Here is a 19,135-nt window from a genome sequence, read left to right on the forward strand (position 1 = left end):
ATGAATAGTCAAGCATCAGAAAGAGCAATAGGAAAGTCAGAAGACTCAGCGCTGAAAAACTACATGCAAAATCTATAAGGAAAAGACAATGGCGTCCGATGATATAGAAGCAACTCTTTGCATGCTAAAAAGATAGCAACCATAAAACATGTACAGTTCATGACAACTGCATCCAATGATATAAGAGCCACTAGGAGAAATCATAAAACATGAGCAATCCACAAGGCAACGATTTGCATGAAGCAAGGAAGTTATATGCAGTATGTAATATGTATTAGGTAAAGACAATTGCATCCAATGATATAAGAACCACTAAAGAATAAAATCCAAAAACATACAAACTCCATAAGGCAGGGCATGAGCTCCTCAACTAGACAAAATAGGATGATTTATGCTGACAGACGTGGTTAAAGGACGCTTACCATCCAGAAGTGCAATTGCCATACTGGAACAACCAGTGAAGTAAGCCTAAAATATGGTCAGTCAAACACAGAAGAATACTAGAGAGCAAAAGGTTTACACGGCATAAGACACTAATGAAAGGAACATGGGCAGAAACAAAGAACTGGCGAGCAGAGACTACACAGAACAACACAATTTGATGATCGATTAAAAAGATGTGGGTGCTTTATGGGATAGCAAATGGAATATGAACAAGAAGCTCACAATGCATCAACTAATCATACTCATATAACGATCATCGGTGCCTGAAGGGCACTCGCAGAGACCTGGATATGTATAGATCATGACACCATTCTCACATTAATGACCACCATAATCCATAATCAGTCCAACCGAAACAAATCAAAACAGAAACTAAGTAATAACCCTCAATGTATCAGAGTTAATATCCACATTAAGATCTCTAAACCGACAACAACAAAAAAAAGCGCCTTCCCTGATGAGCTGAAGAACAAAACCTAAGCCTCCGACTCAACAGTAGAAGAGGCCTCCTCACTGGAGGAGGCGGGGGGAGCGGCGTCTCCGCCGGGGGCAGGGGCCGGGGTCGCGGCGGGGGAGGCGGCGACGGCGCGGGTCTTGACGGAGTCGAGCATCCGCTTGCTGATCTCCTTGGAGTAGATCTGGAGGACCTCGATGCCGTCGTCGTCGGCAGCGGCGGCGCCGCCGGCGGCGTTGAAGGCCTCCTGCTCGATGGCGCGGGCGGCGGAGGCGGCCTCGTCCTGGGGCACGGTGCCGTAGCGCTTGGAGAGGACGGAGGGGGTGGAGAGGGTCTCGATGAGGCGCGCAACGACGGCGTCGCGGGTGCGCTGCGAGGGGGGCCAGATGCTGAAGGCGACGTTAGGGGCGGGGGTCGCGTCCTTCCTGGGCTCCGGAGGGAGCGGATCTTGGACGGTCTCCTCCATCTCGGACGGCGGAGGGTGGGAGATTGGGCCGGACGGCGGGGGCGGATGGGAGTCCTCGTCGGCGGGGGTGGCGGTGGAGGAGGCGGGTTGGGCGGTGGTGATGTCTTCTGAGTCTGACATTGGTGGGGGTGATGTTAATTTGGAAGGGGCGGAAGGAAAATGGATTTTCGGGGATTAAAATATTCAAGGTGGGGTAATGATCGGGTGCGGTTGAGGCGTACGTATTTATGGTGCGCGCGCGCGCGGGGTTAGGACAACTGTAGATGATGAAAAGACGGGTCACCTAAGTAGTTGGATCCGACGGTTGACGTTTGAGCTTTTCTTTGCTCGTTAAAGGCCGGGCCACGAGACTTCTCTTTCTCTCTCTCTTTGGCTCGGACATGAAGCAAAGGGTTAGGGGATCAAGGTGCGTCTCATCTTATTGTCTTTGAAGGCACTCCTTCCAAAACGACAATGCACCCATTCGTTATCTCTCATTTATTTCATTTTGGCTTTCAAAATTTATAATCTGGAATAACGTGGGCATAACTACCAAAGTGAAAGAACAACCTGCCCTTCTAACATCGTATTCAAAAGATAATTTTCGGCTCTATGCTTGCTTACCGCACAATCCTTCCGCTAGGGGTTGATCCATTTTAGGGTAAGTAATTAGTTCGCAGATCTAGAAGCTAAAAACCTACCCTATGAAGACCGATCCACATATTTCGAAGGTTAGAACCGACCTTATCGGCCTTGGAACCTGTAGTAATGCCTTTCATTTTTTGTTTCATCGCCCAAAAAAATTCCTTAAAGACTAGGAACGCCTGCATCGGACATTGGTACATCCCTTCCATAAACTTTCAGGCCACCGTCCAATCTTATGACCTTCCAACCCATTAATTCAAGGCTTGTAAAGCGAAAAATCACCAGAAATACACGACTCTATTGTAGGTGTTGGGTCCACATCGAGATGGCCGCTAATGAAACAAGGGCGGGAGGGAACATAAGTCTGGTCGCTACATTGTCCTAAATCGCACATCCAAGAACTTATCTTTGCCTGGCCTGGCTCAAGCCAACGAGTCAAAGAACTGTGAATACGAAAGTCTAGTACCAAAAAGTCATCCTTGCACAGCTGAAAAAATTGTTCAAAAATTTTTGAATTTATTATCTTGTTATCAATTCGGTCATAAATATTTTAATTTTGTCAATTTTCGATCGAAATATTTTTCAAGTTTTATCAATTGAGTCCATCCAGTCAATTTTGGCCAGAAATCGCTGACGTGACCGTTGATTGTCATATGTACCACGGCCAATGCTAACGTAAAAAAAAATTTAATAATATTTTTGGAATTTGTTGTTATTTATTTTGTTTCTTTTTCCCATTTTTCTCTTTTCTTTCTCTTTCTTTTTAGGATTGAATTGGCCAAAGTTCAAAAGATTTTGGTTTCTTTGGATAATTGTTCTTCAACTAGACATAAACATGCCAGTTCTCAAGCAACCAAAGGATGGCAAGAGAAAACACAATCAAAATGCAGCATACAAAAATAGAAGGCGAGACAAGATCGAGCAACTGGAGCGAGAAACTTATAGAGAGAGGCTAAGGGCGCGCATGACAACGCTTCTACTCTAAAAATTGATTTCCGGCCAAAAGTTAATTTTTTTCACTTACGCTTCTAAGCAAAAATTGATTTTTTCACTTTTGCTTCTGAGCAAAAATTGAATTCTCTATTTACGGAGAGAACTAACTTTTTTCTTTTACTTTTTCAAGTGGCTGCAGAAGTAGAAAAATGAACTTGCATAACTAAACGGATTTTAGCTCCAGAAGTGTTGTCATGCATGCCCTAAGAGCCCCTTGTTGTCATTGAGCCATTGGACAAGTAAGTGATGCACACGAGAGAGAGAGAGAGAGAGAGAGAGAGAGAGAGAGAGAGAGAAAGAGAGAGAGAGAGAGCGAGAGCCGAGAAAAGAAATTGAGAGAAAGATGCAGGGCCCTGCCCTCAATCTTGAGAGTAAGAGTGATGGAGGGAGAATTGAGAAGAGGCACAAAAGGAAGAGAGATAGTCAAGGTATGTAATTTCTATAATAGAAAACTCCAAAACAAGGGCATAAAGCACCCTCATTTTTTCAAATAAGAGCTTGAACTACCCTCCAACCTCTGGCTGCGGCCTTAGCACCGGTAGGGAGGTGGCGCTGGCTAGTGGGATCGCTTGCATCTCGGCAAGGATTAACAGCCTCTCTCTAGAACCGGAAGAAGGCCGTGACGCTCTCCCATAAGCGAACGAGGATCGCCGGCCATAGCATTTGCCCCATTGGCGATGGGGCAATAATCACAATCTAAGCCTTTTTTTTTAAAAAAAAATTGGTGGATTTTTAACTTAATTTAGTTAAGATTTTGTGTACAAGTTAGGAATTGGATTGAAACGATACCATTTTATTACTTTAATTAACTTTAACACCACCAAGGAGAGATAAAATAAAATTACTCCAGTATTTTTCATTAGTCAAATTGAACGGAGTTAGCGGAATAACTTGCCCAAATCGGAAGAGGGTCACCTAATAGAGCTAAGTATAATGAATCGATTGAAGTGAGAACCGCCCGGACCTGACCTAACCGATCTGTTCAATCTAGTTCTCAAGGGCTCTAGTTTGGCTCTCGGTGCCATGGGGGAATCAGACCATTTGGACTAGGCTGAATAATAATTTTTTCAAAAAATCCTAAATGTAGATCTAAACCTAAGATGCTTATGATGATTTCCAAGTTTATCTACACCCCGATGCAATTAACAAGAGATGGTCGGTGAATATATCGCTAACGAGAAGAATTTAATGATAAATCACAAAATAAAAATGCAACCGATCCAATGATTGGACCGCTCGAGGAACCGATCACCCGTGTTGTCCAAGCAAGGCCAACCCTTGCCTCTAGATTTTGATGGCAACCTCGCTTGGCCCCCTCCGGGCATCGCCTGTTGTTAGCCATTGTGTAGCATTCTGAAAACCAACTCCCTAAGTTAATTGTTATTTTAACTGTAGTGGGTTGATTACTACCATAGTGAGTTGCAATTGAGACGGATACATCCTTTTTCAATAAATGTTCTTTTTGGAACATATTATCCGAAATTGTTATGAAAACCCTCTATAGTAAGGTGGAAAGTTCATTTTCCCATACGAAGGTCATTTTGGATATAGGGTACAATCGACGGGAGGATGTGCAACGTCACATTTTATTGGACGATTAATTTATTAAGAATTCAGCTCCAGAAAGTTCGTCCACATTGAGTTTAAGGCCGGTGGTTACGGGTCCCAATTGCGCATGATGCGACACCAAACTTTTCGAGCCTAGGGATGAACTATTTTCCTTCAAATTCAGCTCAAAGATCGCCCCCACATCAAATTAGCAACTCATTGATATACGGCCTAATTTGTGTGATGTGTTCAAGATTATGAAGGAGAATCATTTCACATAAAATTGGTTAGAAAGTGAGTGGCAAATGAAGGGTGGCCGTGCGCAAATTGGAAGAGGCAAGTGGAGGTGTCGTGCATGTGTGAGTGATGGGAGATGTGAGGGACTAGACACTTGGCAATTGGCTTCTTCCATTACCCAAGGGAGCTCATCATGAGCTCGGGGAACGAAAATTCATCATTTGGGGGGCTTTCCTTCGTGCGATCCGCAGGTGGACGAACACCAAAGGGAGCTCGCAAACCTCATTTGGGGAGATTGTGAGAAGTCAGCCCGGCCAAGCTCTCAAGATGAAGCTCTCGATTCAGCCCCTCACGCCACCGCCGACCGCCACTCTTCACCGGAAACCGAACTGCGTCTCCATCACCACACCCAACTCAGGCGAGTTAATTTCATCCCTCTCACCCTCACCGGCTTCATTGTGTACTCATAGCTCGTGTTTAGGTGGTTTACTTGGGCGAGAGTTGGGATTTTTGTGGCGCTTTGCACTAGGATTGATGATCTACGAGTAGGTTGACAAGGAGGAGATTGTACGGTCGAAGGCTAGAATGGCTTACGGGGCCAGATTTACCTCGGTTGGTATCCTTGAAATAGTTTTGTGTGATTATACCGTAAGGTGATAAATTGGTATCCAGCGAAGAGTTGAGAGTGTGGGCTGTTTAGTCGGTATTTGATGTTGTAATTTGTTAGTCGATCAAACAACCTCAGAATTGAAAACGTAGGAATTCCGTGTAACTCCCAGTCGGTCGAACATCCAAGAAGTATAAGTTTACGTTAGTTCTGTTATTGATGTCCAGGCTTGAATGAGTGAGATGTGTATGTGATTAGACCGAGACTCTCTCTCCTTTGATGCGTAAATTGGGGAGTTCAATGTTGATGAGTAGCTCGATTTTGCTTGTCTATGATTAAGCGAAGCAAACTACCATGAGGAGTTAAACGTAAAGTTCGACGCTATCGAGTAGCTTGATTAATGCTAGGGACATGTTGTGAAAGAGTATGTTGTGACATTGACTTGCATTTGCATAACATCTGATGAGTCGATGTGTGTGGAAAGAGGAGGCCACAATAATGAATTCAATGTTCCTCGAGAGAGACGGGGATGACTTGGTAGTTGGTAGGTGGCACCAAGCGGACCACGTGGAAATAACGCGAAGCCTCAGAGTGAGGAACTCATGGCGGGGAGTTTCCTTGAGGGTCGGCCATAAAGCTGGGAAAGGAACAAAAATTACAAGTCCGGAATTAACTCAGAAACGGTGGTGGTAAGCGGTGCACGTGGGAGACTTGCACCCATCCATTTGCATTTTGCATACTCATACGATACTCTTATATATATATATATATATGAACTCTCGTATATGGAGCTTAGTCCATGAAATGAGATTATGCGTTCTTTCTTATGCATTACATAAAGTTGTGTGTTACATGGAATGCATGGATTCGGAATGTTGTTACTACACTATAGACTGGAATATTGAATTATGTATGACTTTAAATAGTATGATGAGTCGAGCGAGTGTTAGAGTGGCTGAATTTACTTGCTAAAATTTCTTACACTTGTGGTATTCGTTGTTTTTAAACCGACAAGATGGCTCCATTGCAATTCTCCCGGGCTCCCGTTACGGCCTACCCATCGAGCTAGAGATAGAGACATAGGACTTCGAGATGCCCAACGAGCATGGGATCTCATTCACCCGCGTCACTACAACCCTTATTGTCACGTTGGAGTCGGCATGGCCCTAGTGGTGTACCAATTTGTGTCCATCTTCCCGGTGATTGACGGACAACTCGAGGGCCATATTCCCCATGACCTCTTCGACGGGGATGATGGTCGACGATGACGACGTGGACGGCGAAACAGCCGGTGGAGGGTCGCGCGCGACGGTAGCCTAGGTGGGGATCGAAGTGGCCGAGTGGAATTTTTGGATGTCCGCAAACTTGGAGCTGGAGTTGTGGCATTTTGATATATGACTTACTAGGAGATGTGTAGCCCGTGCATAGATGGGATTAGGTGACTTGTATGAATCCCCAGGTTAACGTCCTCATGTGAATATTAATCTAGTTTGCTAATGTATTTATGTGAACTCGTGTTTAAATATATCGGAAATGGCATGGTCGTTGTTTGTGTCTCATAAATATTAGCTTGCCAATTTTCCTCTTATTTCATGATTAAAATCTTCCGTTGCATCAAAATATTGACTTGGTTAATGACAGTAATTAGATGTGACGGCTTGGGACGTCACGGCTCTGCTAGTAGTACCTAGAGTATGGGTGCCACACATTATTTGAAACTGATCACAGCAAATGGAAAAGAAAAAAATAGAACAAGGATAAATAAAAAATAAAAAAAAACCAGAAAAGTAAAACGAAAATATCTTTGACCAACAGGTGAAGTCCGGCTCTTTTTTTAGCCCGACATGGCCACTTCATGCCCTTATTTAAAACAATGACCAGTTCAACCCTTATTTGAAATAATGTCTACTTCATATCCTTATTTTTATAAAGTAATAAAATATGGGATTTCATAGACAGATTTCAAAGGACAAAAAAGTAGCTAATATATTGTTTTCAGAAGGTAAAAGAGTACACTGTTGGAAAACAGAAAAACTAATTGCTGGTAAGTGTCAAGATAAGTATGGAATTACCAGACTCATCGGGACGCTCCGCGAGTCAGGCCACTGGAAGAACCGGGTCTTGCAAAAGATGGACTGGTATAGGTTCTTTGGCTCCGATCACCTGGTGGGGAGTCACACCTCGTGGGCGGCAGCAATGTCGAAGGGCTTGTCGTAGTGTAGGGCGCGAGAGACTGAGGCCACGGCGTTCCGCTGCACAGTTGTGTTCCAGAGGATCGAGGTGTTTCGTTGAGGCTGGGGAGGGGGATGGGAATGGCAGTGACAGTCGATGTGGCAGGGACGATGGAGAGGGGAGAGAAGAGGAAAGAGAGAAGAAAAAGAAAAAAAAAAATAAAAATAATAAAAACAATTAAATGACTAAATTGGCCCTTCGTTTTGGCCCTTTTTAAAAATAATATAAACACTTCAAGCCCTTATTTGCAACCATATTCACTTTAAGCCCTTATTTGAAAAATTAATAGCACTTAGGGCCTTCTTTTGAAATTTTCCCGAGAACCAACTATTGTAATCTCCGCTATTCAGGAATTAAAAGTATGGACAATCTCAAGAATCTGAAAGACGGTTTCATTTGGCTTTTGAAGAGGTTTGAGTTGGCACTGGCCTTCTTGGACGGTGATGACACGGGGAAAATTTAAGCATGTGGATCGACCCAAACAGTCGAAAATCACAAGCCGGGTGTTTAACAAGCTCGTAGAGCATCTGTAGCTGCTGAGTAACTCCTTCACAAAGCACAGAATCAGACAGTTTTCACCTGTGATAGCAGTGAAGGAAAGTCGACTTTAATCAATATTTAGAACAAGATTTGAGGGACTTACCTCCCCGGGGACCAGATCATGAGTCTTTTCGTTGCCGACTTCGAAGCAATCAGCAGAATCAAACGACTTCTACGTCAACCGAATGCAATTTGTTTGCCAACGAAATCAAAGCAAATCTTACTCATGGAAAACTCTACAAATTAATGGTAGCAACTCCTTGAATTACAGACAACGTAGTTTTCATCGTCCGCATTTTCTGGTATGACTAGCAACATGCCGCGGTCCTTGTCCGCTTGTCACTTGCTTGGTGCATAGCTAAAATGCAAATATTTGCTGCCATATCCAGTAAAATTCTATCGGTTCACGAGTACATACGCAGCCCAACATGTGCTTGATCACTCCTGCACATCTTCGAAATAAGAAGCTGGTATGTGTGGAGGAGCAGGCATGACAGCTACCCGTTTAAACTGAAAAAAGGGTTCGGTAATTTTATTAGTGACCGATTTCCATAGCGATGATCGCGGGTTGCATCAATATATTCAGATAATAGACGATGCAAATACCTTGTGCTGCCTGTATTTTTCTCGTACAGCTTGCAAGGAGCCTCCTCTTCTCCCCAGGTACAAGTCATGTATGATCTGAACGCACTCTTTCAGGTCCTTCACGTTGTACCCTGAATACCTCTGCAGGCTTGAAGTCTGAAAAAAAGTAGGATGATCTTTATAATATGGACCGAGAGTGAAAGCAATATTATCAATTCTAAGCATCATCATAAGTAGGCTAGGCTCTTACCCAGGGAAGAGTTTCTGGCCGCACTATATATCTTGCTAAGAATGTGACAGATGCAGCAACAACAGATGGCAAGAATTTCACGCAGGCGTAATCCAACAAACTTAGCTCGGCAAGGTAGTAGCCCAAGAACTCCAGTTTCAGATTCATAGTCTGCGAATTGCGATACATTGTTAGCCAATCAGATAAACTTAAGATAAGCAAATAACACCTACCTTGTGACCTTCTTGAGCAACTGTGCCAAATCTTCTGCAAAACGGAAGGAAACAAATGGTGATTGTAGGTCAATGTGAACTCCAAACTAATTGAAATAGGATATCAGAAAGGAGATAATCCCATTAGACAAGAACAGGAAGATGGCTTCTTGCCTTAGGAATGTCCTTGTTGTGGGATTGCCCAATTCAAACTCCAGAGCCTTCAATATATCATCCTCCATTCGAACCACCTTAAAATCAGTAAGAGCAACACGCCAATTCACTACTTTACATGGAGCATCCTCGAAAAGGCTAGGTACATTCACCAAAAGCAAAACAACAATGGTATGACAGTGAAGTGAGAAGATACCTCTTCCTTAGTATAACTGTTGTCTGTTATGTTACAGAAATCTTCTACATGAGGAGGGTTGATTTCTTCGTACTTTCTAAACATCGGTACGAAGAGCCAAACAAGAATGACAGCAAATCAGCACCATGTCCGATGATGAGGCGCAAAATACCAGACCAGAAGGTAGACGCCGAGGCTAGGTTCTACTACTAACGGACTTACGAGGAAATGAGCATTGCGGAAACACCAAGTAGCTGGAGCTTTTGGCTAGTCAAAGCATTGAAAGATAAGAACCTATCAATGTAAGAGATGGAGAGATAGAGCGTGTCTGAAAGAAGATGGTACTTCTCCGCAACTCCCACCAACCAGTCCACCAATTTCCCTCTCATGTTGGGAGTCATATCATTCTGAACTTTCCCAATGTAATCAGGCAATGGTCTCCTCTTTGGCTCCATCTGCATCACAACCAACACGCCCAAATTACCCCATCCAAACTGCTTCCGAAAGCTTTTGTACTTTTTCCCATTTCCACCATCAATTTGAACATGAGCTAAATGCCGACGAAGCAGGCAGATTCACGCTAACTAGTGTACTGCTGTTCTTTGTCAGCGGGTTTCAAAATGAGTGAACTTTGATGTAGGTAAACTTATGCGGTTACCCCGTAAAAGAGCTTACACATTTATCATTTTTAGCCTAGAAAACATGATCACACTGACTGAAGTTTTAAGGGCATAATCATCCATCCAAAGTCAAATTCTTTAGCCCTTCTAACTGTTTGGACAATAACATGACCCGGTTACGGTGGGACAAGGAGCGACGATACCGGATTTGTTCATTTTCGAAAAAGACGCACTCACGCAATGTCGAAAGAAAAAGTTTCAGGTCCAGTCATCCGCAGATTATCAGATTAAACCAGTTCCTTTGCAAGAAAGCTCATCTTAGCCGGGGAAACAACTCGAAAAGGACAGATGAATTAAAATCGGCACCGACCTCCATGTTGCGAAGGTAGCGAAAGATGTCGGAAACATAATCTCCGCATGATGTCGGTGGACCAATTTTGCGGTCGCCGCCCTCCCCTGTCACCGTTGAAAGAGCGGATGCGGCGGACCTTGACACGCCGATGGCCTCGACTTTGGTCTTCGTCGCGGCGGCGGCGCCGCCTCGTTTCGCCGGGACGATCGGGCTGGATAGATTGGTGATATCTCCGAGCGGCACCCTCTTCCTTTTCGTCGCCGCTGGCTCCTGTTCAGCATCGCCTCTCGCATCCGCAGCTCTCTTCTGCGCCGCCCCTTGGGCAATGCGCGGGCTTCGTCCGTTCTCCGCCATTGCGGTCTTGTCTCTTCAGCTTCTCTGTGTATACGTGGAGAGAGAGAGAGAGAGATTGTGGTGGAACTTGGAAGGAAGAGAAGCGCCATTTCCACGGGTTTGAATGTCGGGTTTTGCCGCTTGAACGTGTGACCATGTTTTTTTTGGCTAAGGAAGGAGCTCAAAGCGATTTTCTTTTCTATTTTCAACAAAATCGAAAGCATTAGTTATAGGAAAAGAAAGTTATTAATATTTGTTAGTGAATCTACACGTTAATATGAGCATATATCCCAGTTCCGAGCACTTTGCATTATTAAAAAAAAAAAAAAAAAACTCATGTGCCATGAAATTTGAAGTGCGAAATAAAATGTGAAAAGCCATTTCAAAAAGATAAATCGAAAGTTTTTGAGGGAGCTCTTCGCCCGGCAAATTCTTGTCTAATTCACGTACGTGAAATTGATCAAAGTTAATCATCGGATCATTCGAGCAAGTTTGTAACTCAAAATGAGAATGACATGACCACTTATTTTTTGGAAAAATTTCAAATAAAGGCTCCAAATACCCTCGATTTCTCAAATAAATGTACCTGAAGATAATCATTATTTTAAATAAAGGCTTGAAGTAGTATGGCAATTTCAAATAAGTGATTAAAGTGGCCGTAGTTATTTTAAATAAGGGTGTGACCCGGCCGACCAACCTAGCTAAATATTACGGTTGGTCAAGGGCATTTTTGTCAAAATACAATTTTAGCCTAATTTCTAGTTAAGATTAAATTAAAAAATAAATTTTAAAATTTAAAAAAAAAAAGGAAATACCACATGTTTTCCTTTTTAATTTTTTTTAATAGAAAAAGGAAAAAAACAAAGAAAAAATAAATGATGAAAATGTCACTAATCAATCAGGTGAGTCGAACCTTTTTTTTAGACTAATATAGCCACTTCAAACCTTTATTTAAAATAATGTTCGCTTCAAGTCCTTATTTGAAAAATTGATAGCATTTCGGGCCTTTATTTGAAAATTTTCCCTTGTTTTTTTCTCCTAAATTTAAATACTTCCTAACTATTTCATCCATATGCAATTTAATCTTGCAATGTCGTTTTACTTTATGGCTACCCTTAATTGCCATAAAACATGTAATCTATTGTATGAGATACATGTATCACTTTTTAAATCACACGCAAGTGTAATTGACAGGTTCTTTGTGCGATAAGAAATTGCAAAATTATATGATACCCGCAAAGTTGCGTGTTTTATTTTGGACAATTTGTAACCCGTGCTTCCAACATAGGTTTCAATGTACGGTAAACATCCTCTTCAACTTCGAATTGCATAGGATGGAGATGGGACAAAGCCGCATCATTAACTCGTTATTATTTCCAAACTCATTGGTGGTTTCGATACACTTAATCCCATATCCGCCTCCCTAAAGGAATTGGGTTGACATTTGGTATTTGTAAGCACCATAATAATTTGTAATAGCGATAATCCCACGTCAACTACATAATAAATAATCTCACAATTGTATAAACACAATGAAACATGTGTATTGTAAATCTCTAATTAGAAATCTAAGGAGCCTCTAAAAGTGCGATTGAAGAGTTCATTTATTTCGCAGGAAGTTACTATCGAAAAACATTTATCTTATTTTTTGACGGTTGGATTACTTTGGAAAATTTCTTAAGAAATATAGTCGAGAAAAAGTTTTTTCGTAGTCAACTAGAACAACACAATGTATAAATTCAAAAAAAAAAAAAAAGGCGATTTCCACTGTAAGAATCAAAAATGAATTTTCAAAATATAACTAGACATCCGTGCTTGGCCATGGCGATTTCACACATGGGACCCCGACCTTGGTAGCTCCAACTTTCAGCGTCCTTTAAGCTCGTTGCCATGACTGTTAAGAGCTTCGTGAAGCTTGGCCATGGCTCTAGCTTTCAAGCTTCTTGTAACATGTGGCAGTGGCGACTCGAGTTTTGTCAAGCTCGCAACTTTCGAGCCCTCGACCATGACCCCTTGATTTAGATTGAGCCTAGCCATGGCCGCTCTAGTTTCCAGGCTTCTTCAAGCTCACGGCCATGGCCACTCGAACTTCGTCGGGCTCTGCCGTAGCCGCTTGAGCTTCCCAAACATTGTTTTATGGAGGTCGGCCTTGAGGATAGCGACAAGGATGACACGGTAATGGGCGATTCGGGGCTGGGGATGCAATGTTTGATGGAGCAGTTGAGGACTCGGGCGGCAACAGCGGTGGACACATTTGGCCTCGCCCAAGCACGGGCCAATCGCGCCGGACCGTGCCCCCGTGCCGGCCGTTGTTGGCCATTTGCTACCCTAATTCCGTCAATTGCATAAATAAAGCTAGGAAGTGCGCACGGGATCAGAAAGCCCAACGATCAATCCCTCCTCCCCGGGCCGATCCTCCGCGACTCCCGTCCAGCGAAATCACCACCGCCGCCCCCCCGCACTCTAATTAAGTAATACGCGCCAAAATGGAAAATGGTCCGGCCGCCGGAAATTTCGCTCCTTTCACGGCACAACCACAGCGCTGATTATTCTTCTCCCTTTTTTTTTTTTTTTTTGGTTGCCCTTTCGGGTTTTTTCCATTGCCTATCAGCATAAGACGCATGCCCAACTGTCCCGCATTTTTTTTCGCATGCAAACCCGAAATTCGCCGATCCAACGACTCTCCGGCGATGCCTTCTCCGGCCACCCGACCCAATCCCCAAGAACACCACCATCCCAAGCACCGCGAAGACGACGAAGAGAACCGACTCTTAACCTCCAAGCCCCTTCACTCACCTCCTCCTCCTACCTCTCCGTCATCGCCGCCGTCGTCCGACGATGACCGCGATCACGAGTGCGAGTACGAACCCGAGTCCGCATTCTCGACCCGGGACAAGGTCCGGGTCTTCGACGTCGACGCCGCGTCCGAAGTCGCGCCTCCCTTCTCGTGGAAGAAGCTCTGGCTCTTCACCGGCCCCGGTTTCCTGATGAGCATCGCGTTCTTGGATCCGGGCAATCTCGAGGGAGATCTCCAGGCCGGCGCGATCGCCGGATACTCGCTGCTCTGGCTGCTGATGTGGGCGACGTTAATGGGGCTCTTGCTGCAGATGCTGTCGGCCCGGGTCGGCGTCGTGACGGGCCGGCACCTGGCGGAGCTGTGCAGGGAGGAGTACCCGAAATGGACGCGGCTAGTGCTGTGGGTCATGGCCGAGGTCACTCTCGTCGCTGCGGACATCCAGGAGGTCATTGGGAGCGCCATCGGGATCCAGGTGCTCAGCCGCGGGGTGTTGCCTCTCTGGGCCGGGGTCATCATCACCGCGTCAGATTGGTAGGTGATGAATGATCTTCAGTTGCTTGTCCCCTGGATTTAAACGCTAAGACTATCAAGGTTGATTGAGAAAGTGACTCTGATAAAGTCAGACATTTAACAAATCGAGCCAAATGCAGAGTTCGCTAAGTTCTGCCCCAAGGTTTTATAAGTTATTATTCCTAGAGACCAGTATTAGTTTATTTAGCATGAGGCTTACCTGGTATTAATATATGGCTGACATGGTAGACAAAGCACTCATGCTGCAGAGCATTTGAACCAACTATAGCTTATGGGTAAGTGGTGGGGTAGATGCTGAATGTTTGATTATGTTTCTCTTCATTGGTTACTAGCCTTGGAAAGTATATACAAGTGATCCACCTCAGCATGCGCATCCACGATTGTTGTTAGTGATCTCGAAGCAACATCGACATGTGTATCTCTGATAGTGTTCGGACCCTACGAGTGGAAGCATTAGTCTATTCCCAGAGTTCACTGTTCTCGTGTTTCTCTTGTGTGCAATTGGAACTTTGCAGCTTCAGATTTACCACTGTGGTATTCGTCAGCTTATGAAAAACGCTGGACATTAGTAGGAAACTTGATCATTTCGTAGTTTGTCCCTTGATGCTACTGGAGCTTGTTTGCTGCCTTTGCTGCAGCTTAGACTGGCAGTCTGAGATCTATGCTTCTTTTGATAGAATTAATCGGCATGTCTGAGGGAAACCACCAAACTGGTCTTTAGGGCAGTGACAAAAGAGAACTCTCTGAATTGCATCCCTTGTTTTGCAACTCGGAAGTTGAAATGGAGCTTAAGTCACCGCAAAGAAAAATGCTTGAATGTGTTATTATTGATAGCAGCATATGTTTCAGAGTTGATTAATTTATCAAATAAAGAAAACTTTGAAGAGGTCGTCAATACAGGGAAAAGGATATGAGATCTTTACATGTACTGACGTATATTTTTATTTTGTCTATAGTTGTAGTTATGTTGGAATTAATAAATGAATTCTAGTTGCTAGCTATATGTGCTGCAGCATGTACAGTTTCTCATGTCTTTACCTCATTGCTGGCAATGAAATGTCCTTAGAGATGCAGGTGAACTTTGAGACCTTGCCAACAGGTGGTTATTCTTCATTTTCAGTCTTTCTAAGCTCTGGGCGTACTGTACTCTCAATCTGGATTGTAATTGTACCAATTGCTTATTCATGCTTATGTCCTTTCTTTATGATAATTGCCAACTTTGCACACTTCTCTTTTACTGGATAAATTGATATTATCCGGTATGCACCGATAATTAACTGATTTCCCTTTGTGACTAGTTTCATGTTTTTATTCCTTGAGAACTATGGAGTGAGGAAATTGGAAGCCGTTTTTGCAGTTCTCATATCAACAATGGCCTTGACCTTTGCCTGCATGTTTGCGGAGACAAAACCCAGCGGAAAAGAGCTTTTAACCGGTAAGAAACTTTCCTTGTCGCTTCGCTTGTGGTTCATTTGAGCATCCACAATATGCTATAAATGCAACTAGTAGCTATCCGGGACTCAGATCCTTCCTGCAGGTCTACTCCTTCCTAGACTTAGTTCAAAGACGATTAGGCAAGCTGTGGGAGTGGTGGGCTGCGTCATAACCCCTCACAATGTGTTTTTACACTCTGCCTTGGTGCAGTCGAGAAATATTGATCACCAGGATAAAGGCCGGGTCCAAGAGGCACTGAATTACTACTCCATCGAGTCGTCGGCTGCTCTTTCAGTCATGTTCACAATAAATTTGCTTGTGACATCTGTTTTTGCCAAGGGATTCTATGGTACGGAAGAAGCCAAGACAATTGGGCTAGTGAATGCTGGGAATTATCTTCAGGAGAAGTATGGGGGAGGGTTCTTTCCAATACTTTATATATGGGGTATCGGTTTGCTAGCAGCTGGACAGAGTAGTACGATAACCGGCACATATGCTGGGCAGTTCATCATGGAAGGTTTTCTCAACCTGCAGCTTAAGAAATGGCTTAGGGCAACTATCTCAAGGAGCCTTGCCATCGTGCCCACAATAATAGTGGCTATTGTCTTCAACACGTCTGAAGCTTCCCTGGACATTTTGAATGAATGGCTTAATGTGCTTCAGTGTATACAGATTCCTTTTGCTCTGATACCTCTGCTCACTATGGTATCCCAGGAGCACCTAATGGGTTCCTTCAAAATTGGTCCTCTCCTCGAGGTGATTTCTTTTTACTCATCATTTGGTTGCAGTATATTCTTGATGTGCTTTTGCAGGTTCTCTTGTATCCAACAAGAAATTACTTATGGTAATTGTGCTGAAATCGCCATTCTACTTGCTTCTTTTTAGATATTTTCCTTTGGGTGAACAACTTGGTTTGGCATTGTGTTGTGCCTGACTGCCAGTGCCCAAATTTTGAGTTCATGCTAGCTTTTCGAATGAGATGATGGTTTGGAGACAGCTAGAGATGGAGGATTAATTAGTGAGAGTTGTTCAAGCTGCAATAATCATCTTAGCCAATTGAAATTGCAGTAAATTCGACAAGTTAGAGGGTTCCAAAAAAGTAAAGTTACTCGTCTGTTGAAGGAATAAATAAGCATGCATTCGCAAAGTTGGCAAGAAATGAAGCAATTAAAGCTTAAATAGAATAAAGGGGTGCTGAGACTCGGATGTTGATATGATTAAAATAGAAGTCAATTTTTCTCCTGTCTGATCATTCTTTGCCAGTAGTATGCTCTCTTGTTATGGCCGACTTTGTTTTTAACGCATAGGTAGAGGATCGATGGTGAGTCTTGAGACTTAGATCTAGTCCTAGCGAAATGCGAAATAGCGGCTCTTATCAACTAGACCAATCATCTTTGCCTCATCTTTTTTAACTTGCTCTGCTTACCTGACAACTGTATTTTGCATCTGAAGCATGAACTGCTCTAATGAAAGTAGATCAACTGTGTTTGACTATCCAAACACTTGACTGTTGTTTGTTTTTGAATCCTGTTGTTCTTCGTTTTTATCATCCTTCTTTTTGCGTTTGCACTTTTGTGCGCAGCTTACTCATCACCACCTTATTTTGGGTCCAAATTTCGTCAAACTCTACGCAGAAGTACTTAAGGATTGTTAGACTAGACATGATCTACTAGTTACAGCTGATGATTGACTTATTACCTCTTTATTGGTTTTTTAGAGGGTGGCCTGGACTGTGGCTGCAATTTTGATAATGATCAACGGCTATCTGTTGGTGAATTTCATTACTTCAGAAGTGAAGGGGCTGCTCATCGGTTTCTTAGTTTGCATCGGCACAGCAGCCTATATATCCTTCATCATATATCTCCTCTTGTTTGGTCGCATAATTTCTCCTGCTTGGGTCAGCACAAAGTTCTCTCGCATCGGACATTGAATCTACAGAAATTTTCCTCTCGCAAGAAACCCCATAAGAAAAAAATCTACACGATTGGAATGTCGCTTGAACAAGGTCGATGCAATTTTGTTCATATTCGAAGCGGCAATCTTTTTTTGAGGAGCCAAGAGGGAAACGAACCGGAGTAGCCTAAAGGAACTGAGTACCCAGCCGTGGAGAAGCATAGCGAACTCGCTCCAATCAAGGTTCGCGCCTCATATGGTACATTGCTTTTGTTCCTTTATTCCCTCATCTTCCCTCTTTAGAAAGCAGGACATAGCAAATGGGACAGAACATACATTTGGACGTCTTCTGGCTGAGAGAAAGTGAAGAAACACAGTAGATTGTTGATCAGAGTGCATAGAAGAGTAGAGAGTACGATGAAAAGGGCACCACCAAACCAATGTGATCGGAATACGGGGCATTTATTTTCGTTAAGCCTAGCGTTGTTAAGAGTATAAAGGTCATATTTATCAAGTGATGCAGCAAATTCTAGTCGATAACTCATGCGTCAAACGCCGGACTGGAGCATATCACGTTATTTTTAAGTCCTAAACATTTTGACTATTTGTCAATTCGATTCTAAACCTGTTAAAATTTTGCCAATAAAATCGTTGACAAATTACCAAAAAGTTTACGACTAAATTGATACAATTGAAAAGTTTATAACTGAATTGACAAATCGTTCAAAAGGTTTGCGATTAAATTAGATCTTTCTCAATCTCTCCCATGTTTAATTTGAATTCTAAAAAATTTTAAATCTTTCTCATCCTACAATTATTATTTAAACTAGCATTAATGCGTGGCATATGAAACGATAAAAAGAAGAAGGAGGATACTACTTATATTACTGAAAAATCGTAGAAACCCAATGATAAGAAAATAAATATCACTCCTCACAAATAATATGAAGAGGTGAATTCCAATCATGTGAAGCCCTGATTTGTAAAATCTCTTCATGCATTATATCTCTCATAAAAATTACATGTGCATGGTGAGCATGCATGACTTGTGAAAAAAGTTGACATTGAAGTAAATAATCTAGGAAAGGGCTATTTCCACATCCTTTTGTCTGCCCCCCACCATTTTTGTGCTAATTGAATAGACATAACTGTACAGATGCGTACTATTTACACCTTTAATGGAACTTTAGTTTTAGCTGGTCGTCGCCCCATGATTGGGAACGAATGATTGACTATAGCTAGAAACCCGATTTTTCATCACAAAAATGTTGCGGAGATGGGATTTCCGAGAAAGTGGAACCACATTACCTTTTAAACACAAGATTTGGTTCGATATTTCTCATTAACATTACCCCTTTCAACGAAATTTATCTAATCACCCCTCTCATTTAACACCATATTTGCGCTAAACTTCCAAGGATAAATTAATTAACTGATGTCCATCCTTTTGATTCGGCACAACTAAGAGATGTCTTTTTTTTTTTTTTTGGGTAAGGTAAGTATGTATTGATCTTTCAAGAAACTAAATACAAAAGATACCGGACACAAAAAACCATGAACTCAAAATGGCACAAAGTGTGACATGAAGAGTTCAGCGGTGGCGGTGCAAAATACACCAAGAGAAGGGCCAAGACAGGAGGCCACCCAGCTAATAC

At 42.9% G+C, this 19,135-nt stretch overlaps 3 protein-coding genes across 3 annotated transcripts; 1 reads left to right on the forward strand and 2 right to left on the reverse strand.

Moving 5' to 3' along the window:
* Window positions 1–737: 737 nt before the first annotated feature.
* On the reverse strand, window positions 738–1,526 carry LOC115728399 (MFP1 attachment factor 1-like). The gene has a single exon (XM_030658734.2). It carries the CDS (start codon window positions 1,482–1,484, stop codon window positions 921–923), a length of 564 nt encoding a protein of 187 aa, XP_030514594.2. The 5' UTR covers window positions 1,485–1,526; the 3' UTR covers window positions 738–920.
* Window positions 1,527–7,931: 6,405 nt separating this feature from the next.
* LOC115728396 (putative cyclin-A3-1) lies at window positions 7,932–10,905 on the reverse strand. The gene is made up of 8 exons (XM_030658730.2): window positions 10,511–10,905; window positions 9,743–9,975; window positions 9,542–9,617; window positions 9,346–9,422; window positions 9,193–9,226; window positions 8,981–9,130; window positions 8,752–8,886; window positions 7,932–8,655 (listed from the first exon to the last, which is right to left on the reverse strand). The coding sequence occupies exons 1-8, from the start codon at window positions 10,844–10,846 to the stop codon at window positions 8,584–8,586; spliced, it is 1,113 nt and encodes a 370-aa protein (XP_030514590.2). The 5' UTR covers window positions 10,847–10,905; the 3' UTR covers window positions 7,932–8,583.
* Window positions 10,906–13,305: 2,400 nt separating this feature from the next.
* On the forward strand, window positions 13,306–18,018 carry LOC115728398 (metal transporter Nramp2-like). Its single transcript, XM_030658733.2, has 4 exons — window positions 13,306–14,153; window positions 15,452–15,588; window positions 15,691–16,343; window positions 17,305–18,018. The coding sequence occupies exons 1-4, from the start codon at window positions 13,447–13,449 to the stop codon at window positions 17,515–17,517; spliced, it is 1,710 nt and encodes a 569-aa protein (XP_030514593.2). The 5' UTR covers window positions 13,306–13,446; the 3' UTR covers window positions 17,518–18,018.
* The last annotated feature ends 1,117 nt before the right edge of the window (window positions 18,019–19,135 follow it).

Source organism: Rhodamnia argentea, chromosome 2, assembly GCF_020921035.1.
Source record: "Rhodamnia argentea isolate NSW1041297 chromosome 2, ASM2092103v1, whole genome shotgun sequence".
Lineage (NCBI taxonomy): Eukaryota > Viridiplantae > Streptophyta > Magnoliopsida > Myrtales > Myrtaceae > Rhodamnia > Rhodamnia argentea.

Bases quoted from the DNA above. Each gene is read 5' to 3' on its own strand.
- LOC115728399 (XM_030658734.2), bottom strand. From the start codon at position 1,484: ATGTCAGACTCAGAAGACATCACCACCGCCCAACCCGCCTCCTCCACC.
- LOC115728396 (XM_030658730.2), bottom strand. From the start codon at position 10,846: ATGGCGGAGAACGGACGAAGCCCGCGCATTGCCCAAGGGGCGGCGCAG. The intron at 9,976-10,510 runs GTCGGTGCCGAT...GTTGTGATGCAG, and splicing joins GCTACCTTCGCAACATGGAG to ATGGAGCCAAAGAGGAGACC. The intron at 8,887-8,980 runs GTAAGAGCCTAG...ACTTTTTTTCAG, and splicing joins GGCCAGAAACTCTTCCCTGG to ACTTCAAGCCTGCAGAGGTA.
- LOC115728398 (XM_030658733.2), top strand. From the start codon at position 13,447: ATGCCCAACTGTCCCGCATTTTTTTTCGCATGCAAACCCGAAATTCGC. The intron at 14,154-15,451 runs GTAGGTGATGAA...CTTTGTGACTAG, and splicing joins ATCATCACCGCGTCAGATTG to TTTCATGTTTTTATTCCTTG. The intron at 16,344-17,304 runs GTGATTTCTTTT...TTGGTTTTTTAG, and splicing joins AAATTGGTCCTCTCCTCGAG to AGGGTGGCCTGGACTGTGGC.